The sequence below is a fragment of the Dermacentor silvarum genome, chromosome 3 (genome assembly GCF_013339745.2).
Source record: "Dermacentor silvarum isolate Dsil-2018 chromosome 3, BIME_Dsil_1.4, whole genome shotgun sequence".
Taxonomy (NCBI): domain Eukaryota; kingdom Metazoa; phylum Arthropoda; class Arachnida; order Ixodida; family Ixodidae; genus Dermacentor; species Dermacentor silvarum.
In genome coordinates this window covers 173,777,819-173,801,070 of record NC_051156.1, presented here as the reverse complement: position 1 = coordinate 173,801,070, position 23,252 = coordinate 173,777,819, and the positions used below count along the sequence as shown (strand labels likewise).

The 23,252-nt window shown below is 44.6% G+C and overlaps 1 protein-coding gene across 5 annotated transcripts in view; it reads right to left on the bottom strand.

The window, feature by feature from the left end:
• The window catches only part of LOC119446112 (E3 ubiquitin-protein ligase MIB2-like), a 58,151-nt gene that overhangs the window by 9,542 nt on the left and 25,357 nt on the right, over window positions 1-23,252 (bottom strand). For 4 of the 5 annotated variants that reach the window (XM_037710464.2, XM_037710465.2, XM_049663912.1 and 1 more), the window contains 12 exons: window positions 20,932-21,042; window positions 19,670-19,774; window positions 18,841-19,009; window positions 17,493-17,620; window positions 16,949-17,097; window positions 14,273-14,435; window positions 13,110-13,264; window positions 11,307-11,433; window positions 9,767-9,982; window positions 8,041-8,225; window positions 6,463-6,695; window positions 5,540-5,903 (listed from right to left, as the gene is read on the bottom strand). In XM_037710464.2, coding sequence (XP_037566392.1) covers window positions 5,650-5,903; window positions 6,463-6,695; window positions 8,041-8,225; window positions 9,767-9,982; window positions 11,307-11,433; window positions 13,110-13,264; window positions 14,273-14,435; window positions 16,949-17,097; window positions 17,493-17,620; window positions 18,841-19,009; window positions 19,670-19,774; window positions 20,932-21,042 — 1,995 coding nt within the window. In that variant the 3' untranslated portion in view covers window positions 5,540-5,649. Of the gene's footprint in view, window positions 1-5,535; window positions 5,904-6,462; window positions 6,696-8,040; window positions 8,226-9,766; window positions 9,983-11,306; window positions 11,434-13,109; window positions 13,265-14,272; window positions 14,436-16,948; window positions 17,098-17,492; window positions 17,621-18,840; window positions 19,010-19,669; window positions 19,775-20,931; window positions 21,043-23,252 lie in introns of all 5 variants that reach the window. The other variant, XM_049663911.1, reaches the window with a different exon arrangement.

The following is a 23,252-nucleotide window of genomic DNA, read 5'->3' as shown; positions in this document are numbered from 1 at the left end:
ATCTGCTCCTGTGAAAGAAGGAACAAAAGAGGGGAAAGAAAAAAAAGAATGACGCTAAGTCATCAATGTAGTAAAGTTACTTGACGGTTGAGTCACGGCGCGAAAAATATGGTTGACGTCTTGAAACATTAACGACATCAGTTTGAGCAAGCCGAAGGGAGTGTCCTGAGGTGCCTTCTGGGAGAACCTTGTAGGTAACGTCGCTGAGTCGCCGTACAACCGTGTAGGGACCGAAGTAGCAATGTAGCAACTTTTCTGACCGGCCGCTCTGTCGGATGGGGGTCCACACCCACACTTCATCGCCAGGATTGTAGGTAACCTCTCGGTGGCGAAGGTTAATACGGCTTGCGTTTGCAGTCCGGTGACACTGAATACGGCATTGCGCAAGTTGACGGGCCTCCTCGGCATGCTGGGCGGACATGACAGCATCCGTGTGAAACATTCCCAAGTTGTCGGGAAGGAGCATGGCGTCGAGCATTGTGGTGACCTCTCGACCGTGTACTAAGAGAAAAGGGGTGAATCCTATACTTTCTTGAATTGTGGTATTGTATGCAAAAGTGACGTAAGGAAGGATATCGTCCCATTTTGTGGTCAATGGCTACATACATTGATATCCACGATCATCTTGTTCAGGCGTTCAGTGAGTCCGTTTGTTTGGGGGGTGATAAGCTGTCGTTTTGCGATGTGCAGTGCCACTTAGCCTCAAGACTTCCTGCAGCATCTCTGCGATGAAAGCTGTCCCACGATCAGTAATGATGACTGCAGGTGCTCCGTGACGGAGTACGATGCTGCGCACGAAGAAATGGGTGACGTCTGCTGCGACAGCTTTCGGGAGTACCTTTGTTTCGTAGTACCGTGTCGGGTAATCGGTAGCTACCACAATCCACCAATTTTCCGAGGAAGATGTGGGAATGATCCCAGAAAGTCCATACCAATCGGATGAAATGGCGACTTCAGTGTTGCTATTGGTTGTAGCAGTCCTGCTGGCCACACAGGTGGAGTCTTATGTCGTTGGCAGTCGCGACATGTGCGAACGTACTGCTTCACAGTGTTTGTGAGACGTGGCCAGTAGTAAGAGCGGTGAATTCATTCTAACGTGCATCTGTAGCTTAGGTGTCCGGACGATGATTCGTCGTGACTGGCACATAAAATATTGTTACGAAAAGAGGTTGGCGCAACTAGCAGGTATGTAGGTTATGTAGCTTGTGTATGGTCAAAGTTCTTATAAGGGATGCCATCCCGAAAACAAAAGGAGGCTAGTGAGCGTGTGAAACATTGAGGAAGACTTGACGTGTGCCCTTCCAGGCAGTCAATGAGAGGGCCAAGCTCCAAGTTATCGCGCTGTTGAGCCAAGTCAGTTGCTGATATGGCAGAAAGAAAAGTGTCATCCTCTTCAAGGTCAGCGTGGGCACTTCCGAATGGTGCACGTGAGAGACAGTCAGCGTCGGTGTGTTTACATCCTGACTTGTGAATGATGGTGACGTTAAATTCTTTTAGCCGAAAGCTCTATCGGGCCAGACAACCTGAGGGATCTTTCACATTCGCGAGCCAGCAAAAAGAATGGTGGTTGCTGACTACTCTGACTGGGTGACCGTACAAGTATGGTCGAAACTTTGTTATGGCCCAGACAATGGCTAAGCATTTTTTTTCTGTTGCAGAGCAGTTTTTCTTGGCAGCAGATAACGTTCAACTCACATAGACAATCACATGCTCTACGTCATTTTGACACCGAACGAATAAATAACGCTCCAAGCCCGACTTTGCTGGCGTCTGTGTGCAACTCTGTGTCAGCTTTCTCATCATAGTGACTGAGTACAGGTGGGGCTTGGAGAAGGTTTTGGAGGGAATCGAAGGCGTGGCGCTGATCCTGGTCCCAAACAAATGGGGCGCCTTCTTTCGTAAGTTGGTTGAGGGGTTCAGCAATTTAGAAATTTTTTTGACAAAGTGTTGGTAGTACGCACAGAACCCCAGAAATTGATGTAGATCGCGCTTATTTGTTGGCACGAGAAATGCGGCGATGACGCTCGTTTTCTCAGGGTCTGGGCGGATGCCGGCATGGCTCACAACTTGACCAAGAAACTTCAGTTCTTCGTACCAAAAATGACATTTCTCGGGTTTTAGAGAAAGTCCAGCTGTGCAAATTGCCTGAAGAACTGTCTGCAGGTGCTGAATGTGCTGTTCAAATGTGTCCGAAAAGACCACCACGTCGTCTAAGTAAACGAAACACGATTGCCATTTCAGCCCTGAGAGAACCGTGTCAATCTTTCTTTGAAAAGTAGCTGGCGCTGGGCATAACCAAAAAGAAGCACTTTGAACTTGTAGAAGCCGTCAGGAGTAATAAAAGCGGTCTTTTTGCGATCACGCGCGTCAACTACAATTTGCCAGTAGCCACTGTGTAAATCCATGGAAGAAAAGCATTGAGCGTTGCGTATACGATCCAAGGAGTCATCTATTCGGGGCAGAGGATGAACGTCTTTCTTCGTGATCTTATTCAATTTTTAATAATAGACGCAAAAGCACAAGGTACTATCTTTCTTCTTTACTAACACAACTGGTGAAGCCCAGGGACTGGTTGATGGCTGGATGACATCGTCTTTAAGCATCTGATGAACTTGGTGGCATTTAGCGTCTTGTTCTTTTTGCGACACCCTATAGGCATGTTGTCAACGGGCCTTCCGGTAGGTTCGGTAATGATACGATGCTGGGCAAGCAGTGTCTGCTTAACCTTCGTCGTCGTAGCAAAACAATCTTGAAAAGAATCGAGTACATCCAGAAGGCTTTCTTGTTGTGCTGATGATAGGCTCGGGTTTACATCAAGAGTGCTCGCGAACACCTTGGTATAACGGTCGAACGGCGAAAGAGCAGCTAATATTGGCGGACCGTGGACGGTGGCAATTCTTTCAAAGTATGCAATGGCAGTGCGTCTAGTAAGATGACGATATTCCTCGCTGAAGCTTGTGACCAGCAGGTGAGCCTGTCTGTTTCTAGGCTGAAATCTGGTTGCTCATTGAGCAACGCAGATTTGTCGTGCAAGAAGTAAAGACAAATCTGCCTCTGCAATTACAGTGTTGGGGACGTCTTGTTCACATTCCACATCGACAAAGAGGCTTCTGCGAGAGGGCACAGTCACAGATTCATCAGACACACATAGCGCTGTCTTTGGTAATTGGGTGTTGTCAGCTTCAGAAGGAAAAGGGTCCTCGAACGACACCAGCAACTCATATAGGCCAATGATTGCGCTGTACTCACGAAGGAAGTCCCTTCCAAGGATTATTGGGTGGGAGCATGCAGGTAATATGTACGAGGAAAGACTCTGTGAACGTCGACGCACAGATTCGAATACGTGCCGTGTACATTCCAGTTGGCATCACCAGATGGCCACCTGCTGTGCGCAACTGGGGCTCTTGCCACGGCGTGGTGACTTTCCTCAATTCAGATGCCAGTACGCCGCTCATAACTGAATAACTTGGGATCGGTATCGACGAGGGCAGTGACAGCATTATTGTCCACAAATACAGTAATGTCAGCAGAAACAATCTTATTAGTGTCAGAAAATAAAGAAAAAACAGAATGGTCGTCATCGGGTCGTTGCGTCGAGGGAGGTTCTTTGAATGTTCTTTGGAAAGCGACTTCACCCCCAGAAGTCGCGGTTCCTAGTTTCCCCTGTGGGGACTCGTTGATTGGTTCCTGAGGGGAGTGTAAGACGATGAGGGCAAACTAGGTGACACGGACTGGCAAAGAGATGGTGATCGCGATTGGCGGTGCTGAACAGTCGAAGGAATTTACTGGCCAATCAGATACGCTTTAATTTCGCGGGGACGCTCACCATAGCGTGGGCACTGCGTGTCAGGGTGGAAGCCGCAAAGACCTAGCTGGCGGTACTGGCAGTCGTGGTACACGTGACACGCTTCGCCACAGTGGTAGCAGAGCGGACGGTTATCCGATGTGTGACATACACTTGCCTTAGTAGCGCTCCATCATGAGCCAGGTGGTAGATACGTAGGTACGTTCTGGTACGTTGAGCCGGGTAGCGTATGCGAAGGGGTGTCTGGGAACAGATGTGTAGCCTGGTCCACTGTCCGCATGATGGGACCTGTAGATGGTGGTGCAGGAGCCCTCAATGCCGCCGCATATGTTAGGATGGGGACCTCAGGTCTTGGTGGTGCGAGTGGTTGTACCGCCTGTATGATTTCACTCCGGATGACGTCTGCAAGTGCTGTCACAGGTGGTTGGGGTCCCACTGGTCTCACTGATTGGAGTTGCCGCAATTCGTCACACACAACTCTTCATATGAAGTCTGCGAGGGCCTGCTTCTCGCTGTTGAACCCAATAGAGCATGCAATAGTCGTGATGTCGTGGTGTTTGTACTGTGACGACCGCTGCTGGAGAGTACGCTCCATCGTGGTTGCCTCACTCACGAACTTGGCCACGGTTGTTGGTAGATTCCGTACGAGTCCGGCGAAAAGCTGTTTCTTGACTCACACACTAAATGTCGCACCTTATTTTCCTCAGACATTGCAGGGTCTGCGCGCCTGAAAAGACAAAGCATGTCCTCGACTAACATCGAGACTCTCTCGTTTGGCCGCTGGTTCTTAGAAGAGATGGCTTGTTCGGCTCTCTCCTTTCTTTCGGCGTTGCGGTACGTGTCATGAAGGTGTCAGCTAAACTCTTGCCATGTCGCAAAGGAACCCTCATGGTTCTCGTACCACGTCTTCGCAGTCTTCCAACGAGAAGTAAACTCTCCGCAGGTTGCGAACATCATCCCACTCGTTGATGCTGGCAACCTGATCGAAGTGGTCCAGCCAGTCTTCAACATCCTCAAATGTGTCTCCATGGAACGGCCTGGGTGTCTGTGGCTCATGAAAAACATGCGGGAGAGATTGGAGGTTTGGCTCGCCTGGTTTGTAGTGGTCGTTGACAACCTTACTTATAGTCTTGATGACAGGGGACCGAATTCGGGTGGTAGTTCTCGCAGGTGGCAGCTGCTTCTTGCTATGGGAGCTGTGGCTGTCTGCAAGGTGCTAGGAGTGACAGCGGAAACTTGGGAGCAAAGGTGCATTTACCCAGCATCCTCCACCAGTCATGTCACAGACAAAACAACAGTGACAGCCAGCAGTCCACGTCTTTACCGGAACCAGACAAGGAAAAAGACAAGCAAAAACCTCATTCAAGTGGGCGTACGATCGTCACAGCTTTGGAAGGGCCTTCGAATTTGACTACTCGGCAGTTCCAATTTCAATTCAGTCCCAGTTTCGTTCTTGAAACGTTCGTTGAAGCGGAAATACCGAATAAAAGATCTTCGTTATGAAGGTACTTTTTTTGTATTACTTTCTATGGGCAGCTGACGGGGAATAGGAAAATCTTCGTTGTAGCGGAAATTTTGTTATAGCGGCATTCGTTGTAGGGGGATTCGACTGTACTTGAAAATAGGGCACAGGAACATGCCACATTTTCTGGCTTCTCTTCAATTTTCTTTTTTTTTTTCCTGACGATTCACTCCCGAAGTTGCTTTCTAAGTGACAAAGCCACACTCACCTACCTTGTAACTACCCCGGTGTGACGTGCAAATGTTGCTTCGAGGTGCCCGTGCGGTGCTAGAAGAAGGAAAAAACACTCATTGCTGATGCCCGACGGACGAGGTAGAAGAGCCTAGTAGAGAAAGATCTTGCGGGTGATGGCCCTGCGACACATGTGGCACATGCGAAGAGTCTGGGCACAGACGCTGCATGCTCCGTGTCCGCACAGAAAGGCCACATTGCGCCTCCGCTCCAGGCAGATGCTGCAGCCCTGCCACTCTTCCATCTCCTGCAGTCGCAACTCCAGCTGCCGTAGGCGTTCCAGGCTCACAGGCCCACCAGCGCCACCTTGGCGGCCACTGCCTGAGGGCGCTACCACCCGGCCAGCTGGGGTACACAGACAAAGCAAACTTATAACAAAGTCGTATGCAACATGAAAATAACCTTCCTTTATGCTATCTGATATTCGTTATAAGCATACTTCCATTACACAATGATATCAGCGAGAAACATTTTAGGTTTAGTACTTCATTACAACCAATATTTTTTTTAGATGGAGGTAAACTGTAATGTAAAATAAATACTGTGGTCAAAACAAATACATATTGTATACTTCTCGAGCACTGATAGCAACGAAACAGTTTCCCGAGTACAGACTTTCTTGCAGCTGCAGTAGCCAAATGGCTGAGGCATTGCACTGCTGAGCTCAAGGTCACAGGCTCGATTTTGGCTGCACTTCGAAGAGAGTGAAATCCAGAAATGCTTGTGTATTTACAGTAGATGCACATTAACGAACCCCAGCTAGCCAAATTAATCCAGAGTCTCCACTACTGCGTACCTCATAATCAGATTGTGATTCTGGTACGTAAAACCACAGAAATAAATTTTTTAATTTGGTAAAATGGTTGGCTGCATGTGCAGATTCCGCATTCTGGCGTAAACTCACAGGCATCCAGCTTGCGAGTGATGACTTCGTGGCAGGTGAGGCACTTCTTCATGCGCACGCTGCAGTCTTCGCAGGCCATACGGTGGCCACACGGCTCGAAAGTCACCGAGGCTGGTGACTCTAGGCATATCTGGCATTCAGCGACATGAGGCAGCTCATCAGCTGATGAAACTGTGACTGCTGTTCCGCTGGGTGGTTCCAGTGTGGGTGCCACTGTCAGTGCAGATGCACTTCTGCACACAGGAAAGAAAGATAACGAAACTTTGAGCAATACACTGGAGGATGACATGTTGGGCTTGTTGGTGCCTACTTAAATGCTACCTGCAATGAAATTCTTCACTGCTAAACAGCCTAGTTTCAGATAATATAGACACAGTAACCAACCTATTTTTTATACACCGACAGGGCCATAAAAATGTCCAAATAATCAGTCAGTCCAGCCTATGCATGTGATTTCGAGTGCAATCTTTGATGCAGTCTATGTGTACTAACATATTAAAGGCGAGCCTCCCGTGACTAGACCACACTTTGCTGCGACGACCACACACATCAGCTAGGCCTAAGCAGCATCAATTAGTTTGGAGCCCGCGAGTGACTTACACTTTGGTACCGAGTCATGAAAGTGTTTGCAGCAGCCGCGTGGCACTTGGAAACACAAGAAATAGCCTTGACTTTAAAAGTGATAGAACAGGCGGTAACTTTGTTTGCGAACTGCAATGTTTTTTTGGCATGAAATGCAAAGATTAGTCTGAAAAACCAGGTGACACACCTTGCATTGCCCAAAATTACAGTCACCGTTATACATTGGTTCTACGGAGTAGGTGGTGGTGCTGTGCTGTGGGGAAGTCCTAATAATCAGGCATTTGAAAAATCGGTTGGCGAGTTACCTGGCCATGCAAAATGCAAGTTTTGCGTCACGGCTTGTGGATGCAGGGGGTGACGAACCCCGAAGTGCACTTCATATTTGAGATAGCGCCCTACCTTAATGGTGCCAATTTAAACACCACGAAACTCTATGTACCGCTTTGATTTTGTGCGATAATACTCAAGAATTATCCAAGTTTACCTGTGCGTGCTAAAGTTGCTAAATTTATGGAAACTTCAATTGGTAGTAACAAGGGTCTGTCGTTTGCAGAGAAAAAAAGATCCACATAAATTTGTGCCATGCAGCACAATGCCAGAAAATTCAGTTCACTGGTCATTACTGCAGAATCTAAAGAATATTGACTGCAGCTGCACTACTGTAGCCAAAAATTAGCAGAACACAGAATATGAAACTTCCATAGCCTAGGCTGGTATTTAGATATCAAAACTGTACTAGTACATGCGAACAGTATAGCGTCGTACTGGCTGTGAGCACAAAGTGTTTATAAATACAGCTTTTCTGTGAAAAGCTGTATTATTGAAATTTTGGCACCACCTGTACTTGAGTTGTTCTTTTTTGCTCCCATCTCGTGCCCCACTTACATGGGCTGTATTTTTTAAATAGAGACAATGTGTGCAGAAAAGACAGGTACAGCATGAGAGGCACACACTGGGCTAGCAACAGAAGATCAGCCCACTGAGAAGGACACTTACTCCCTGAGTGTGCTCCAGTGCTGCAGCAACTCCTGGACGGCTGGACTGCCGGCAAGGTCAAGTGGCGTCCGCCCCACCAAGTTCTGCCGGTGCAGGTCGGCACCCTCCTTGACGAGGAGGCATGCGAGGGCCAGGCTGCTGCCATCCACTTCCGGAGGACATGTAGCAGCCAGCTGGCTCGCAATCTGGTCGGGCATCACAAGGGGACAATAGTACCACTGATTATGAACCAAGAAATGCAGTTTAGTCAAACTCGATATAATGAAGTAAACCTAAACTGTTTCTAACTGCTATCAGCATGTAATGAATATATGCTTATAAGAAATATTGAATATAACGAAGGCATTTTCGTGTCCAATGCAACTTTGTTATAACAAGGCTTAACTCTAGTCAAACATCTGTCATGGACCCCTAGGCCTTCTCCCATGTTAACCAGGAATACCGTCTGTGCAGAGGCACCAACTTTACAAAGGTGCTCAATTTTTGTGCTAAAACCAAGTTTGCAAGTGCAGAAGTTGTTTAGTCAATTCTGTTGTCTCACCTTTGTGTTCTGTTCTGTGCGATGCACTCCCCCCCCCAACCCCCCCCCCTTTTCTTGTTTCTCAAGACGACCATTACACATCGCTCAAATATTATGAAAGTTACAATGCAGTCTAGATTACACAATTGGTCAGCTAAGCAATCTAATTTGAAGCACCATGTTGCAAAATGAGGCTATTGGAGCAGGCCACTCCAGTTTGGCGAGGACTCAAGTGACACACTACATAAAATTCTGGTGATTTGATCTTTAGTTTTTTTTAAAGAAAATGTATGCGCAGAAAAACCGGATGGCATGGTGAAGCAGTACCAACTAGATTGCCATATTTCTAAATCTCAAGCTTGAAAACTGGGCAAACAATGAATATCAGCCTGGCACCAATGTTTCAACAAGGGAACTTTGCTTTTTGACGTTGTTTGTACACTTTTAATAACTAAACTTTAATACTCCATCTTCCTGTGTATCCTTTGTTTAGTTTAAAGGAACTCTGGAAACCCTTTTCTCCAATACTAAGAACACACTGCAGTGAGAGTGATTCCTTTCAGTGAATATATCCCCATAAAAATTTTTGAATAGGACCAAACAATAACAAAGATATAAAGAATGCAATGTTTACTTTCCCCATTCCTCCTCAACACGTTTCCTTGGCACCGATAGCAATGTCCTCCCCATTTCTCTTTTTTTAACTTTATTGCGATAGCAATTATATGGATACTCCAGGCAAATTCCTGGTGTCACCATGATGTTCTGTATAAAGTCCAATTGTGAGAACATTGCGGCCGCGCGCTGTATGCTGTAGGTGGGAGCGAAAGCTTGCGAGAGTGAGCCGAGAAGTGTGGTGGCTTGATGCAGCAGTGTTTTCCCCAATGTTTCATATTGAATCTTGCACCCTTCATAGCTGAAATATTTTGTCATTGCACGCTGACATAAATAGTGCCAGCATGCTCACGCCTCTGTACAATGTATGCTTGTACTTGCTTTCTGGGCCCCAGTTGTCCTCAAGCTACCTTTCTTTCTTTTTTTTTTTTGTATTGTCTGGAGTTCCCTGACCGGGACAAATAAAGCATTAGTTTATAAAGATGTCACTCAGAAATTGTGCGGTATGTTCATTTCATTAGCTGCACCTCCTCTTCAAGGCAATGCGAGAACGCAAGCAGAACAGCGAAAATTGTGTGAGAACAGACGCACCATGGCCGTGGCAGGTGCCTCGCCATTTTCGGGGATCTGCAGGGCCTGGCGCTTGAGCAGGGCCAGGTGCAAGGCCGTGTCACCGTCCTCGTCCTGTGCATCCAGCAGGGCTCCCATGCCCAGCAGCAGCTCCACAATGCCACACTGGCCCTGGCTGACTGCGAGCAGCAACGGCGTCTGCTTGCGGTTGTTGCGCACGTCCACATCGCATTGGCCCTGCCCCAGGTGGAGAGAGAACAAAAAAGTTCCGCATTACCGCTATACTGACAAGCTGGTTGATTCTTGCAGCAACATGTATACAAGGTGGTCCACGGTTCTGAAGAGCACACCAGTGGGTTCTTCAAGCTCTGCACATCGCTAAAGGGACAACTAAAGAGAAACAGTACATCTGTTTACACCGATAAGGAAATTGCTTCAAAATTAGTTTCCTTAATGTTATGGTAATAGGTTTATTGTGAAAAGAGAAAAATGAGAAACCGCCAAACTTCTTTTTTACTTCGAGCGGGAACGCCACTGCCAGTACGCCAGTGTGATGTCACGGATTTCAACATAGGTATATTTTTTTTGTATTTGGGCAATGTGGCACAGTTAAAGTTCTCAAGACATGCTAAGTTCAGTTTTTGGCTCTTTTAGAATACAATGTAGTCCATATTTACCGATAAAAAGTTAACTTACGAACTTTACGATAAAAAGTTACGAAAAACAGTTAATTTGGTTTGACCCTGTGCAAAGCTGTTGAGGCTGAAGAGCACTGGCTACATCGCGATGGAAGTGCAATCTGTTGGCGACCAGCTTATTGGTGAAAAAATAATCGAGATGTGCGCGCGGTAGTGCAAAACGTGTCGCAAATGATGGCGTGCGCCGCGGCCGTGCTGTGAAGGAAGTCGCAAGGCCTCGATCGCCGGTGCGAGAGCCAATCAGTCATGAGATGACAAGAATTGCAGCTTCTGCACTGCTTTCGTGCAAAATAGCAAAGGGATCTTCTCAACCATTTCACTAATAAAAGCGTGTTGATGTAGTAAGCATTTGCTTATTGTTTTCTGGATACCCTGATAATTCGGCATTCGGTTAATTGGGACATTTTCTTTCGGTCCCGTGAAATTCAAATTAACTAGGTTTTACTGTAATATGCGATATATACTATTCGAACTATTCGAACAAATTACTATTTGCTTCAAATTCGCTTCAAACCTCAATTCACTATTCGCCCATCCCTAGTAATTTTCTTTACTTTTCTCACAATTTGTTCTGTCAAGGAAACACTATGATAAAACACGACAATGCTTGAAACTAATGCCACAAATGCTATAGAAAGCGCCTTTCACAACTATCACTGTAAAAGCCTGCAATGTAAGTACTATGAGAAATCAGCTCCAGAACTTTGTATGCAAAGACAGATCATGCCAGTAGCATGTAGCGTGTACAGACCTTCAAATATTACTATAAATATTAAGCAAGCATCAGAAAGAACCTGTTCTGTCAGAGATTAGAGAGAACTTTGGGAAAATTATTAAATTCGAACATGGCACTGGGTATGTACCTGTGTTAGCAGGGTCTCCACAACGGAGTAATGGCCGTTTAGAGCCGCAAGGTGCAGTGCTGCAAAGCCATCATCCTTCTTGATGTCAACAATCTGCCTTGTCCGTGATAGCAGCTTTTCTGTCGCACTAGGAATAGAAGGGCACGGTGTTGACACTCCAAGCAAGATAATGACAGCAAATGTGAGACAGATTTCATATCTTTATTGATTTCATATTGGAAATTGCAACTTCTTAGCATAGTTTGTCACCTTAACAGAGCACTAAAGCACTGAACCAACAGTGACTGGTAGAGTAATCCTTCAGTATGCCTTCAGTGGTTTCTTTCGCCGAAGAAAAGGTTGATGGATCAAGACAAAGGTCAAGCTTCCCTTTCGAATACTGTGCACAAACAATGCTGGCAAAGATGTTAATGTGACGTCAATTTCGCAACCCTTGTAGGGTAGCGGTGCAAAGTCATGCTCTTGAATCATTACCAGACATGGGCACCCTCAGAGGGTGAGCCATCATGAAAGCATCCTCACCCTCATCTGCCCTCACATAGTGAGATGAGGGTGCACAGCAAGCACACATATTTGTAAACTAAGCTCGCGTGACGAGCAAATGGTTTATTTGAAATTGGAACAAACCAAATGTAAGAGAAGGATGGTAGCCTTTTCAACATGAGTGTGAGGGAGGGGGTAAACTTTTTATAGGTGAGGGCAAGGGAGGGTAGGCAAACTTTTTTTTACTTGAGGGTCAGGTGAGGACATGGCTTGCATTGTGAGGAAAACTAAAAGGAAGGCATTTGCAAACCTCAGATCTTTACTCATAAAAGGCATTCTTTTCGTGTTTGCATTTCATTTGTCCATGACTGAATACTCTGTGCAGCCTTTGATAATGACGTGCAAGATTGAGTGCACTACATGATACTGGCCTACACCTGTGCCCTTCTCGCTTCACCACGCACTGTTGCAAGCACTATGCCGAAGTGCTGAGAAAGGACAAGAATTCAGGAACAAGCTGACAAGGATCCATCCCTTTGAGGCATGTGGAGACATACAAAAAGATAATAGAATGCAAAACTAATAAATGCTAATATAAAAAATGACGATAATAACTACGTAAAAAGATAATGATACAATGAATCAGAAGCCCAATGCTGATTTTCAAGTACAATGCACACAAACGATCATCTGCAGCTATGTTCGCAGCACTGGCTGTCGCAAATCTTGTGAACATGGTTTTGGTTTTGTGTCCTATTGTAATGCAGATGGAAAAAAATTTACACATTAGAATCAACTAAAAATGGTAATCACTCACTATAAGCTGATGTTTTTGCTTGAATACCTGCCAAGGCAAGATAAGAATCTGCATTTTTGGCGGGAAATTATGTGTCTTCGACACGTTCACTGGGGAATATGATATTTCGGGCTTATGAAAATAAGGTCTGTGGGAGAATGCCTGCAGGGTCCGAATAATCAGTTTGCTACCGGTGCATGCTTTGTTTTTTCTTTTTCTTGGGTCCTCGAACTGCACCGTCGCCTTATAATGATGACCGAATAATTGCGACTGAATTATAATCAAATAAATACGGTGCTTATCTATCTCACACAAGAGATGAAACGAACATTTTCTATTGGAACAACGTTGCACACCTTTCGCAAGTAACCCTCCCCAAACGGCTGCAAACATGCACCGCCTTTATTTAATAAGCTAAACATAAACACTTCTACTACATAATTATGTCCTCTACTGAGAAAATTAAAGCACCTAGGCAACATTGAAATCGCAACAGTTTTTGAGGAGGTCACAGGCAGACTTACAAGTTGTTGCCCTTGAGAGCCGCATGATGAAGTACGTTGAAACCCCGCTTGTTCTTGAGTGAAAAGTCGACTTCCGGCACACCGATGAGCAGGTCTATGATGTCAACGCTGTCTTTCCCAATGGCGTCGTGAAGGGCAGTATCCCCGTATGTATCCTGGATTGAAAGATCAGTTTACACTAAGAAGGTCATGACCCCAGGTGCAGCACTATATGCTAGAAAGCTGGGCTGGCCGGTGATCAGAACCCTGCATCATGATTAGCAGGCATTAAAAAAACAGACTGGTTGGTGATCAGAACTGCTAATCCTGGCATTCAAGAAATAGACAGGACATAGCAAAAAGTGAGCACAAGTCAAATGCAAGACCATAACTGAACTGTACTGCAGAACAGTTCCAGAAAAAAAAAACTGATTTTCAAACAAATTTGCTAATCGAATTGAATATGAACATATCATTGACAAACATGGACTTCCAAGTAGATCTAATTGAATGTCAAAATTTTTTGCTTCTGAAAGCTGAAAACCGAAAATGAAACGTGGAGAGGAAAGGTAATCCATGCGCGCAAGTGCACATACACGAGAAAAGTCTTATTCAATACATGCAATGCTATTCAGGAGTCTATTTCACATAGCAGATGTCAAATGAGTGAAAAGTGGAAGTCCACCACAGTCTGTGGTTGGCCTATAACAAGTACAGCAGATCTGATGGCTTATTGAGGATGTGCCTACCACAAATTTTGGTGGCCCATTAGCGGTTTATTGTGCCAATACATGGCATTTCATACCGGAATACATACTTTGAGCTCTCAAGTGAACAAATATTCACTTCGCTATAACCAATGATGTCTCGGACCTTGCATTTCCAGTGTTGTAATAGAAGCAGAAAACTCACTGAAATATAACATCACCAACCAAATGTTCTATTTACTTCCTTATATCCACATCCGTTAGATTAAGGTTCGATTGTATTACAGTAAATCATTTAGGGCACTGACACTTGCCAGAACTTTGTCTAAGCTTTAGAGGGCTCGGACCTTTGTTAAACACAATATAATGACAAAGTAAAAAATGTCAAGTCAGTACTTGTTTAAAGAGAGTCTTATTTTTCGAATATCACTTACTGCATGCAATATACGAGGGGTTGGGGGAAACAGGCAAACCCACCTGGATGTTGATGTTGAGAATAGTGCGAAACTTGAGCAGGACCCGAATGCAGTTCGTGTGCTGCTTGTTGACTGCCACGTGCAGGGCTGTGCACTTGGCTCTGTTGACGGCATTGATGTTGGCACCCACCTTCAACAGTATCTCCATGATCACAGGCTGGTTGCTGCAATGTAAGAACATGGAGGAGCAGTTGACATAATCAATGACAGAGAGTTCAAGATGTCTAAGATTTTCTACAATCCCCGCCATGGCTCCCAAAAAATAGAACCCCAAGTAGAACCCCACTAATACATTCCTCACTTGCATTCTCCCGCTGTCACATTTCTGTAGCACTAACCTAAAGCCAATAGACTCTCGTGTATTACGTTGCCACTTGATATGCCGCTGTTTTGTCATGTTCCTGCATCTTGTATAGTTCCAGTCCCTTCTTGCATAGTAGCGTGCTTGGTAAAGCAATCTTGGTTAATGCCACCATGCCACCGTGGTTTCATTGATGGCATCAAGAAAGCAAGAAGTGCTTTCTATTCAAAAACTAGATGTAACTCCATGCATTCGATAGCCAGCCAAAGCAAAAGAAAGTCCTCACTGGAAAGAAGCTGAATCTATCCCCTTCAACACTGAACAACAATGTTACGGAGCAGGCAGACATTGCAAAGCTAAGGCAAAACTCCTCAGGATAAAAGCTAAGTAGGTTTCCAGTGCTAAATATTCTGCAAAAGTATGCCGCACTGACATGTGACACGGCCAACAAGGTGGCTCTTCAAGCACTTAACGTGGCACTGATGAACAACAAAAAAGAATGGCAGACAAATTCTTGATTTACTTTTAAAGCCTTAAAGAACAAGTTTAACAAATAAAAACATTCAGATTAAGACCACACTGCTCTCATTTATTTTTTTTTTTCCTCACTTTAAATTTCATGTCTTTTAAGTTTCTTTTTTCTTTTCCACGGCTGTTCGGGAAACTTGGCGATGGGGTTGCCGGCAGATTATTTTTGCACATACAGATGCCTAACGCATATCAGTCACAGTTTCCTGACAAAACGAAATTCTGAAGTTGCACTGCCTTGATTACTAGTTCATGTTCCCTTTCAAAGTGGACCATAGCGTCCATTCTGAGGTGGCAGTAAATGCTTGCGGTGCCTGAAGCAATGCAGACAGTACCCAATTCGTTGCATGTTTACGTGAACCTCTAGCACGAATGATTGCGGCGATTCGATAGCAAAAATGATTGCAGGCAGTCGGAAAGGTCAAGCAATTTTTTTGAGCAAACGCGCAGTTTCTTTGCAAGCACACTTATTGTGCATAACGCTTGCCGCAAGGCACCTCGGATAGAACACCTTGCCATAAGATTGCCTACTTGACCACTTTTGTGTTCAGGATAAGTAGTGTTCATCCATTATGACAAGGCCTGCTTTTGAGTGTGTTCAATTTGTCAGGTTTAGCCAATATGCTTGATGAATTGATACAGATCACAAAAGAGAGCCAATCAGTGCTGCCAATTTAACAGTTTTTTGCACTGCTTAGCGATAAAATTTGTACACTTGCGGGCGGCGAGTTTTTTAGCAGTTTTCATGTAATCTTGGCTTTCTTTTTGGCGGTACAAAAACTTTATATTTTTTTACAATAATTCGTTCTTCATGTGTCGCAAACAGGCAGCTTATTCATGCACTTTGGTTAGTAAGAGGGAATTATGATCATCATTCCACAAACAGTGTGCTTCACATTTCTTCCTTTATGTCTCCATGCCTCCTCTGAACCATAGTTCTAGAGTTCCAGCAGTTCGTTTGTAGCAGTTTCACTTTTCTCCATTTTTGCAGACGCGCTTTAGAGGATTTACCCTTGTGAAATACATTAAAAAATTCAGTTGGCTAATTTTGCTTTATCAGTACTGGTGCTGCCGTGGTCCAACGCAGATGTTGAGAGCGTTTTCAGCCAGCTGAATGTGATTAAATCGAAGTTAAACAACAGAATGTTCGCTGAGGTGACAAATGCCATCTTTAGTGTGCGGGCTAGTCTCCGAAGAAATGGTAAATGCTGCTTCAGTTATACAAGCTTTCCGAGCACTTTGTTCGCAATATTGGCACGATGGAGGCCTACGGGGTCAGCAATGGCACAGATCCTAGACCCAGTCACGCCAGCGAACAAATAAACATAGAGGATGTGCGTGAGACCATACCAAGATGAAACAGAGAGCTTTTTTCAGTCATTTTAATCACTACCCGGAAGTTAAACCACTGATTGTAGCTCACGGAAGCATCTTCTTTTATTTCGTTTCGCAATATGTTTCCACACTTCACAGTTGCACAAGAAAAGTGCTTATTAATATGGGTAATTTACATTTTTTATCTCATTATGCTTGAGAAACAAAAAAAAAAACTTCTCTGCCTAGTGTACCTTTTTTTCTTATAACTCTGTTTTATGTAGATGCAAGAAAACATGTTTTGAAAGTGATTCAGAGTGTTGTCTGCATTTAGCAGGCTTTTAGTGGATTTTAGGTGCTCGTATTGTGGGTATTAGATTTTTTGGGGGGGGTCTCGACTAGCACATTTTTTTTATTTCTACTAGTTGGTAACACTGGAGCCAACAGAGGCTAATAGATTTTGATGTCCTTTGGATTCATTGGCTATTAAACTAAGTGTGCGATAGGGACTCAAGAAGGGAGGTCAGACCTTACCCAAATGCAGCGTAATGCAGTGCAGTGTCTCCATCGTCGTCCTGGGCGTCAACTGAGGCGCCGCACTGTAGCAACAGCTCAACAATCTCTCGATGGCCTTGGTGGCTCGACACTTGCAAAGCTGTCTTGCCCGAACTCTTCTGGTTCACCTATGGGGCGAGGCACGCAGTATGACAGTTTAGAAGGAGAGAGAGAGAGAGAGGAAGAGCTCATGCTTTCAGAAGTTTTATTCGCACTGTTTTTGAGCAGCAGGTGTAAGACATTTTACTCAATTACTTTTTGCAGGTCTTGACTGTATTGCAACATTATTGCAGGCCTGCAACATGGTCGCCGGCCCGCAAATCGCACGCCTTTCGCTGCAGCGGACCGTGAGTTCACAAAGCAAACATGCAACAGCTTCTGTGAAGACATGTTTCACTTTCATGTTACTATGAAAGAAGGATCAACTGTAATTCTTTTCTTTCTTTTTTGACAAATAAGAAGAAACTTTCAGTTTAAAATGCAGGTCATCACTGAAACAGAGTAAGGCTGACAAAGCGCGTACCCTGTCCGGGTGTTTGGCAAGGTGATCGCGCACCACCTCCAGGTGACCCTGGGCCGCGTCCCGCACCAGGCGGTCCATGCTGCCTGCGTCACTCTGCTGCTCGGCCAGCAAGTGACTGAGCAGTGGGTCTGCAGAAAGAATGAGCGCAATCACTTCTTTAGCATGCTTCAAAGTGACAGACAAGGAAGCCAGAGCAGGCATAGAAAAAGTTAATTGGTATGTTTAATTGAAATGCAGAAATAGTAAGATGCCATGAGAAAGTAAACGAGTGTTTATTGGCCAGCTGCCTGCTCCTACGCTTACATACTATGAGACACCTGCGGTGAAGCAGGCGTTCTATGTTTGCCACCTTGGCCAGAGAGAGAGCACCGCAGTAGCTTAATAGGTAGAGCACCACAAGTGTAATGCAGAGATGTGAGTTCGGCCCTGCCTTCGGCAAGTTATCTTTTCGTCCCCTTTTATTTCCCTTTACATTATTACTTCCACATTTCAATTAAATATAATGATTACGTTTCCTTATGCTTTCTCTGGTTTTATTATCTCTCACTTCTTATGATTGTGGCTAGCAAACATCGACCCCGTCGTTACCCCCATTTCTTTGCATTCCATTGTTTGCATTTCATTACAGTGTGGTACAAAAGCTCTGACATAGGCACAGCTTGTTGTGTGTACAGTGTGCAGGAGTCCGCAATGTTGGCGAGGCGGCAGCGGCAGAGTGCGAGCAGGGCCACCGACTCGGCAGTGCAGTCGGTTTGGCACACTGCCAGGTAGCCGGCAGAAGTGTTGAACAGCTGCACCAGGTGAGTTACTAGCATCGTTGCATGCCACCAGATATTGGCCTAATGCATGCAACTAGATCAGCGAAGTTTAATTATTCACTAAAAAAACTCATTCACTAATTTTGTTCACTATTAAAATAAATACTACATTATTAAAAGAAATAGTTTGTTACACCCATTTAAAACAAATTTTACCTCATTAAAATGAGATTTTAAACTTGTTTGTTTATTCAACATTCTCAGATGTGCACTTTGCCCTGTATATACTTGAATGAATGTCTGTTATTCATGTTAGGCTTTTGAGTCAGCACATTTTCAAAACTTCTACTGGAATTTCAAGCTGAACTACTACAATCACTTTGTTAGTTAGATCAGTTTATTGTAATTTATTTCGTTATGACAAGGTCTGACTGATAAGTGACACAACAGTCATTATTGGGATACAGCAGTAGTTAGACAAAACATTATTTTTCATTACTTTCCACGTGTAATGAAGTTTTAAGTTGTCAGTGCTACTCTTTTTAAGTTACACAAGTTGTACAAATACTTGAAATGAACGAAAGACGTACTCGCATGCTCTTCTCGCGTGTTGGCCGTCATCGTGTTGCTGATCTCGGTGGCTGAACCAGGCACTGGGACTACGCACAGCGGGTTGAACGTCCACGTCTGGCCGTCCACACTCACCCGTAGGTCACCGTCGGAGTACAGCTTGACCACCTTGCCAAGTTTGCCAAGACACTGCATTGATGGGCACAATTTGGTTGGAAATGGTTCGCCGCTAACCAGAGCAGGGGTTCCCAAACTAGGCTCCAGGGAACCTAAACAGAGCACAAATGTTTCCACCGCCCAAGTTTGTACAGTTACACCAACAATCCGAATCGTGCACACATATTTTGGACGATTTCTAGGCATTATAGCAACCTCCCTTGCGATGCCAGTGTCGGGGATCAGCACGTAGCATAACTTGCAAGCCTAGCTTCAATAGCTTGCCTTGCACTGCAAGTCCTGGCATGTATGAGTAAAATGTGAGAACTCGCTGCACTGTGCCAGATGAGCAGAGAAAAATAAAGCAAGGGAAAACACTAGAGACACTGACAAAGAATCTCGTCTGAACTATCCAGAGCAAGAGGGATTGCTGTGAACCAGCTATGGAATCCAAATACTACACAGAAAGAAGCTGCACTTCTCTTCCGATGTATAGTTTCATTCATATTACATCATGAGCGCAGCTGCTCCACTAAAGTTCACTATTGTAACCCTCACAAATTGCGCAGCTACACACCACGTTAAAAGATGTTCGTAGAGGTGTCAATTCAGACTCGTGTCTGAATTGACATACACAGGCTCTCCAAAACACACGCGCTTCACAGAAACCCCGAATACTTCAGTACTACTTACCGCTTTCATGGCGTCAATGTACTCGCCGTGGCCCACTTGCCACTCCTTAAGCTTGTGCAAGTCGTCACATATTTTCACCATGTCTCCTACTGAAAACATCACGACCTGGGCACAAAAACAGATGCACACTCACTGAGAACACGCCGCAGTGGAAAATGCTTGAAGCCCAAACAAAGTACTGAACATTTTATTTGAGAGTATAGTTAGCTTCCAAGGAATGACGAAAAGCGTTGTGCAAAGGAAATCACAGGGACAGGAACAGTACCCCAGGGTGAGCACTGAACCAACACAGTCCAAGAACAGGCGCTGTTAAAGAAGTACTGAAACATCGTATCTTTGACGGTCCATTTGCCCATTAGATAACCAACCAATTACCACGAAATCAACGAAAGTCCCTTTAATACTAAAGTTGGTCTCAAAATGCCAAGCCTGGTGTCATCGACGTTACTGCGACATCATGACACATAGCAATATCGCCAAAATTTGCCGACATCGCATAGCCATAAGGGCAGATATGATCACGTTCGTAAACGAAGAGTGCTACATGCTTTTTTATATAAAAAATTTCGGGCTGTGTTCATATGTGGCAGCTGCAGTGATCGCAGGAACTGAGCGTGCTAGGGTATCCTGACATCATCATACACTCCTAAGGAAACTGGTTTGTAGAAACAGTAAATTAGAAACATTTAATTATTTAGGTTGCTCTGACTTTTGGCGGTATCCTTTTAGGGTTTAGAGAATTTTGAACTTCATGCAATGCAAAATGACAAGTCAAAAATATTATGTCAGTATTCCTTTAAACTTATGTTGCGTTTAGGCCACTTGATACAACTCTGAACATTTACAAAAAAAAAAAGAAAGCTTGAAAACAGATACTAATAAAATCTGTTTTCAGGATTTTTTTTTTTGCCCCATTCATAAAGTTGAGTGTGGACAGCAAGTGACCGCCTACGCCTTTAACGCTGGTAGAAGTGCATTGGGACACTGGCACAGAAAAAACAGAAAAGTCTGATTTTACAGTAGCCTATCAAATGGCATCCTGCTTTCGCTTTTAAATATATGTCAGAATGTGGCTTCATAATTCAGAGACTATTACACGACGAGCATGCTGTCACTTAGATAACCGCCTGATCATGAGGCATTGTGATGTGGATGAGCTAACGCGGTGTGGCACAACTTCGACAATATATCAGCAAAATGTTTGATGAGCCACCTTAAAGTCTTGCTATACTGAAGCATTTCAAACTTGAAGATATACTTGCCTTTGTAAGGGCGTCTGGATGAAATGTCCAGCGGTTGTTAGAACCCTCGTACTGGACCCTGATGTCCCCACGATCTGTCACGCGATGCACTGTGCCAATTTTTCCTATGACCTGCAAGCCAAATGTGAGCTTATTTGTTATTGAAGAGGAAAGATACGAAGCAAAATAAATCAGGCTCCTAAGAAAGAAAGCTTCGCAGTTGAAGAAAAACAGTCTTTCTAGTCCAAAAATCGAACCTGGGACTAACACTTTTCTGGACAGTCTCTTTACCACCAGAGTTAACCGGAAGGCTAGCAGACTGAAGGGTGAGGCCAAATTTATTGACAACCTGAAGCTTACAAACATGGAATAGGACAAGTTATTTTTGTTGCTTCTTTCTGTAGAACAGCAGTGAGTAAGCTGCGCAATTCTTTTTATCTTGCCCTTAAGCAGCACTTACATCTCAAGTTAAACATTAAATGCAGGGTGATTGAAAAGTAACAAAAAAAAAAAATGGTCGCAGTTTCGCCCGAAAGGAGAAGCATCGATTGCGATAGCAAATTAATAGACAGCTATACAAACTAAGAATAGTAGTCTTATCGGCCGTAAAAACTTGCAAACGTACGCGTCCTAACTAAATTAATAAGCATGGTGTCAGCGCGCACAAGCAAACATGAACACATCACACTCGATGAGCGCGGACACTCGCTGTCAAAACGCTGGCATGCGGAAGCGCGGCAGCAGCAGCGAGTGAAGTGACCTTCGTGCTGTCTATTGCTTCAACGCAAACTGAGCGGCGAGAATGCAACACGCATAAAGGTATGAGCCGTCGAAGCGCCTAGACTCTGCCCTCAACACAGATCACTTTTAAGATAAGCCGCACATGGCCGTGGAAGTACGCAGTTGCTACGGGAGTACACGCTGCCCTCCTTCCCTCCCCCTGACTCCAGTACCTAGCGCGTGATGGAAGACGGCGAGCTTCCTTCCCGCTTTGCTCCCATGCACGCGCGAGATTGAGTCGCAATCGTCGACTGAGCTGCAATTGTTAAGGACCTAGTTTTTTATGGCGCAACGAAAAGCTCACCCTCGGTAGTGTTTACACCTGCAGCTGTTACTTCGAAAAGTGCGTGGAAATTTTGTATGCAGAATTTTTCGTCCTGAGCAGCCTCTAAGAAAGAAAGAGTCCCTCCTCCAGCAACATTGAGAAGTGAGAGCGATGCCAATAGCCCACCTCGCAAATTGCGAAAGCAGCCCATCGTTATGCTTTCACAGGAGTTGAGTGCAGCTATTGTTAACCACCTGCATTTTGACCTTCCACTTTTGAAAATAAAAAGCTGGTACAATAAGTTTGCGTTGTTGTACAGAACTTTCTTATACTTGTACCGCATTTTTCCCCAAGTACACGCCTACGTCATGGCTGGCTGGCCCCCGTCGTCGCTATTCTGTCGATAGATGAGCCAAGCCAACTCATCGAAGGCGAAGGCAGCGCCACTTCTCTACTAGCTACAAACGAAGGCCTATCTGCGCATTGTAAGTTAAGAAAAACTTGTAACAGAAAGAAGTGTACTGAATTTAAATACTAATAAAAAGACCAGGAACCGCATACACTAATAGAAGGTCACGTGGTAGACCTCCTATGCATCTTCATGTTTTTGCCGTGTGGGGGCGCCATAGGTCATTTCTCGCAACTTTTAATGAAGAATTAAAAATATAAATTCACGTTTAATGAGAAAAACATGGCTCGTTTTAACCAGTACGATAGCCAATCTTTCCATCAGCAGCGTTATGTCGATTCATGTTCTGAGCGGTTGTTTGTCCCTTTAAAAAGAATTTTAAAAATATGTCAGCAAAATTTTGTAAAAAGAAATAAAAAGGTTCATAATATTGTCATTGCTGCTTCGTGTAGAAAAAACATTTTAAACTTTTAGAATATACATTTTCAACATAAAGGGCCTATGCAATATTACAGCAAATATCATTTTTCAATGTATAAAACATTTCTTGAGATATAAAGGAAAATGTCAGCCCTAGTGACTAGCCCTAGCGCGATGCCAAGCTCGACTTCCCGCCGCCTTTTTGTGCGAAACTTGACTTACTGCAAAGCCACTGGCACTTTATCCCTTGACCGAAGGCTGCAGATAAGAACAGTGACCTTTCAAACACGCAAGATATCTATATATTGACGCGCCGCACCTTTGAAGCTGTTCGGTGAAGCAAGCGAAACACCGTCTCAAATTCTGAGAAACCAAAGTTATCTTCCGCGTCAGTGCGGCTTCCGAAGTCCAAAAACTGGCGCGCAGAAGTATTAGAATCGGTAGAAATGCAACATTTCCGTGCAAGAG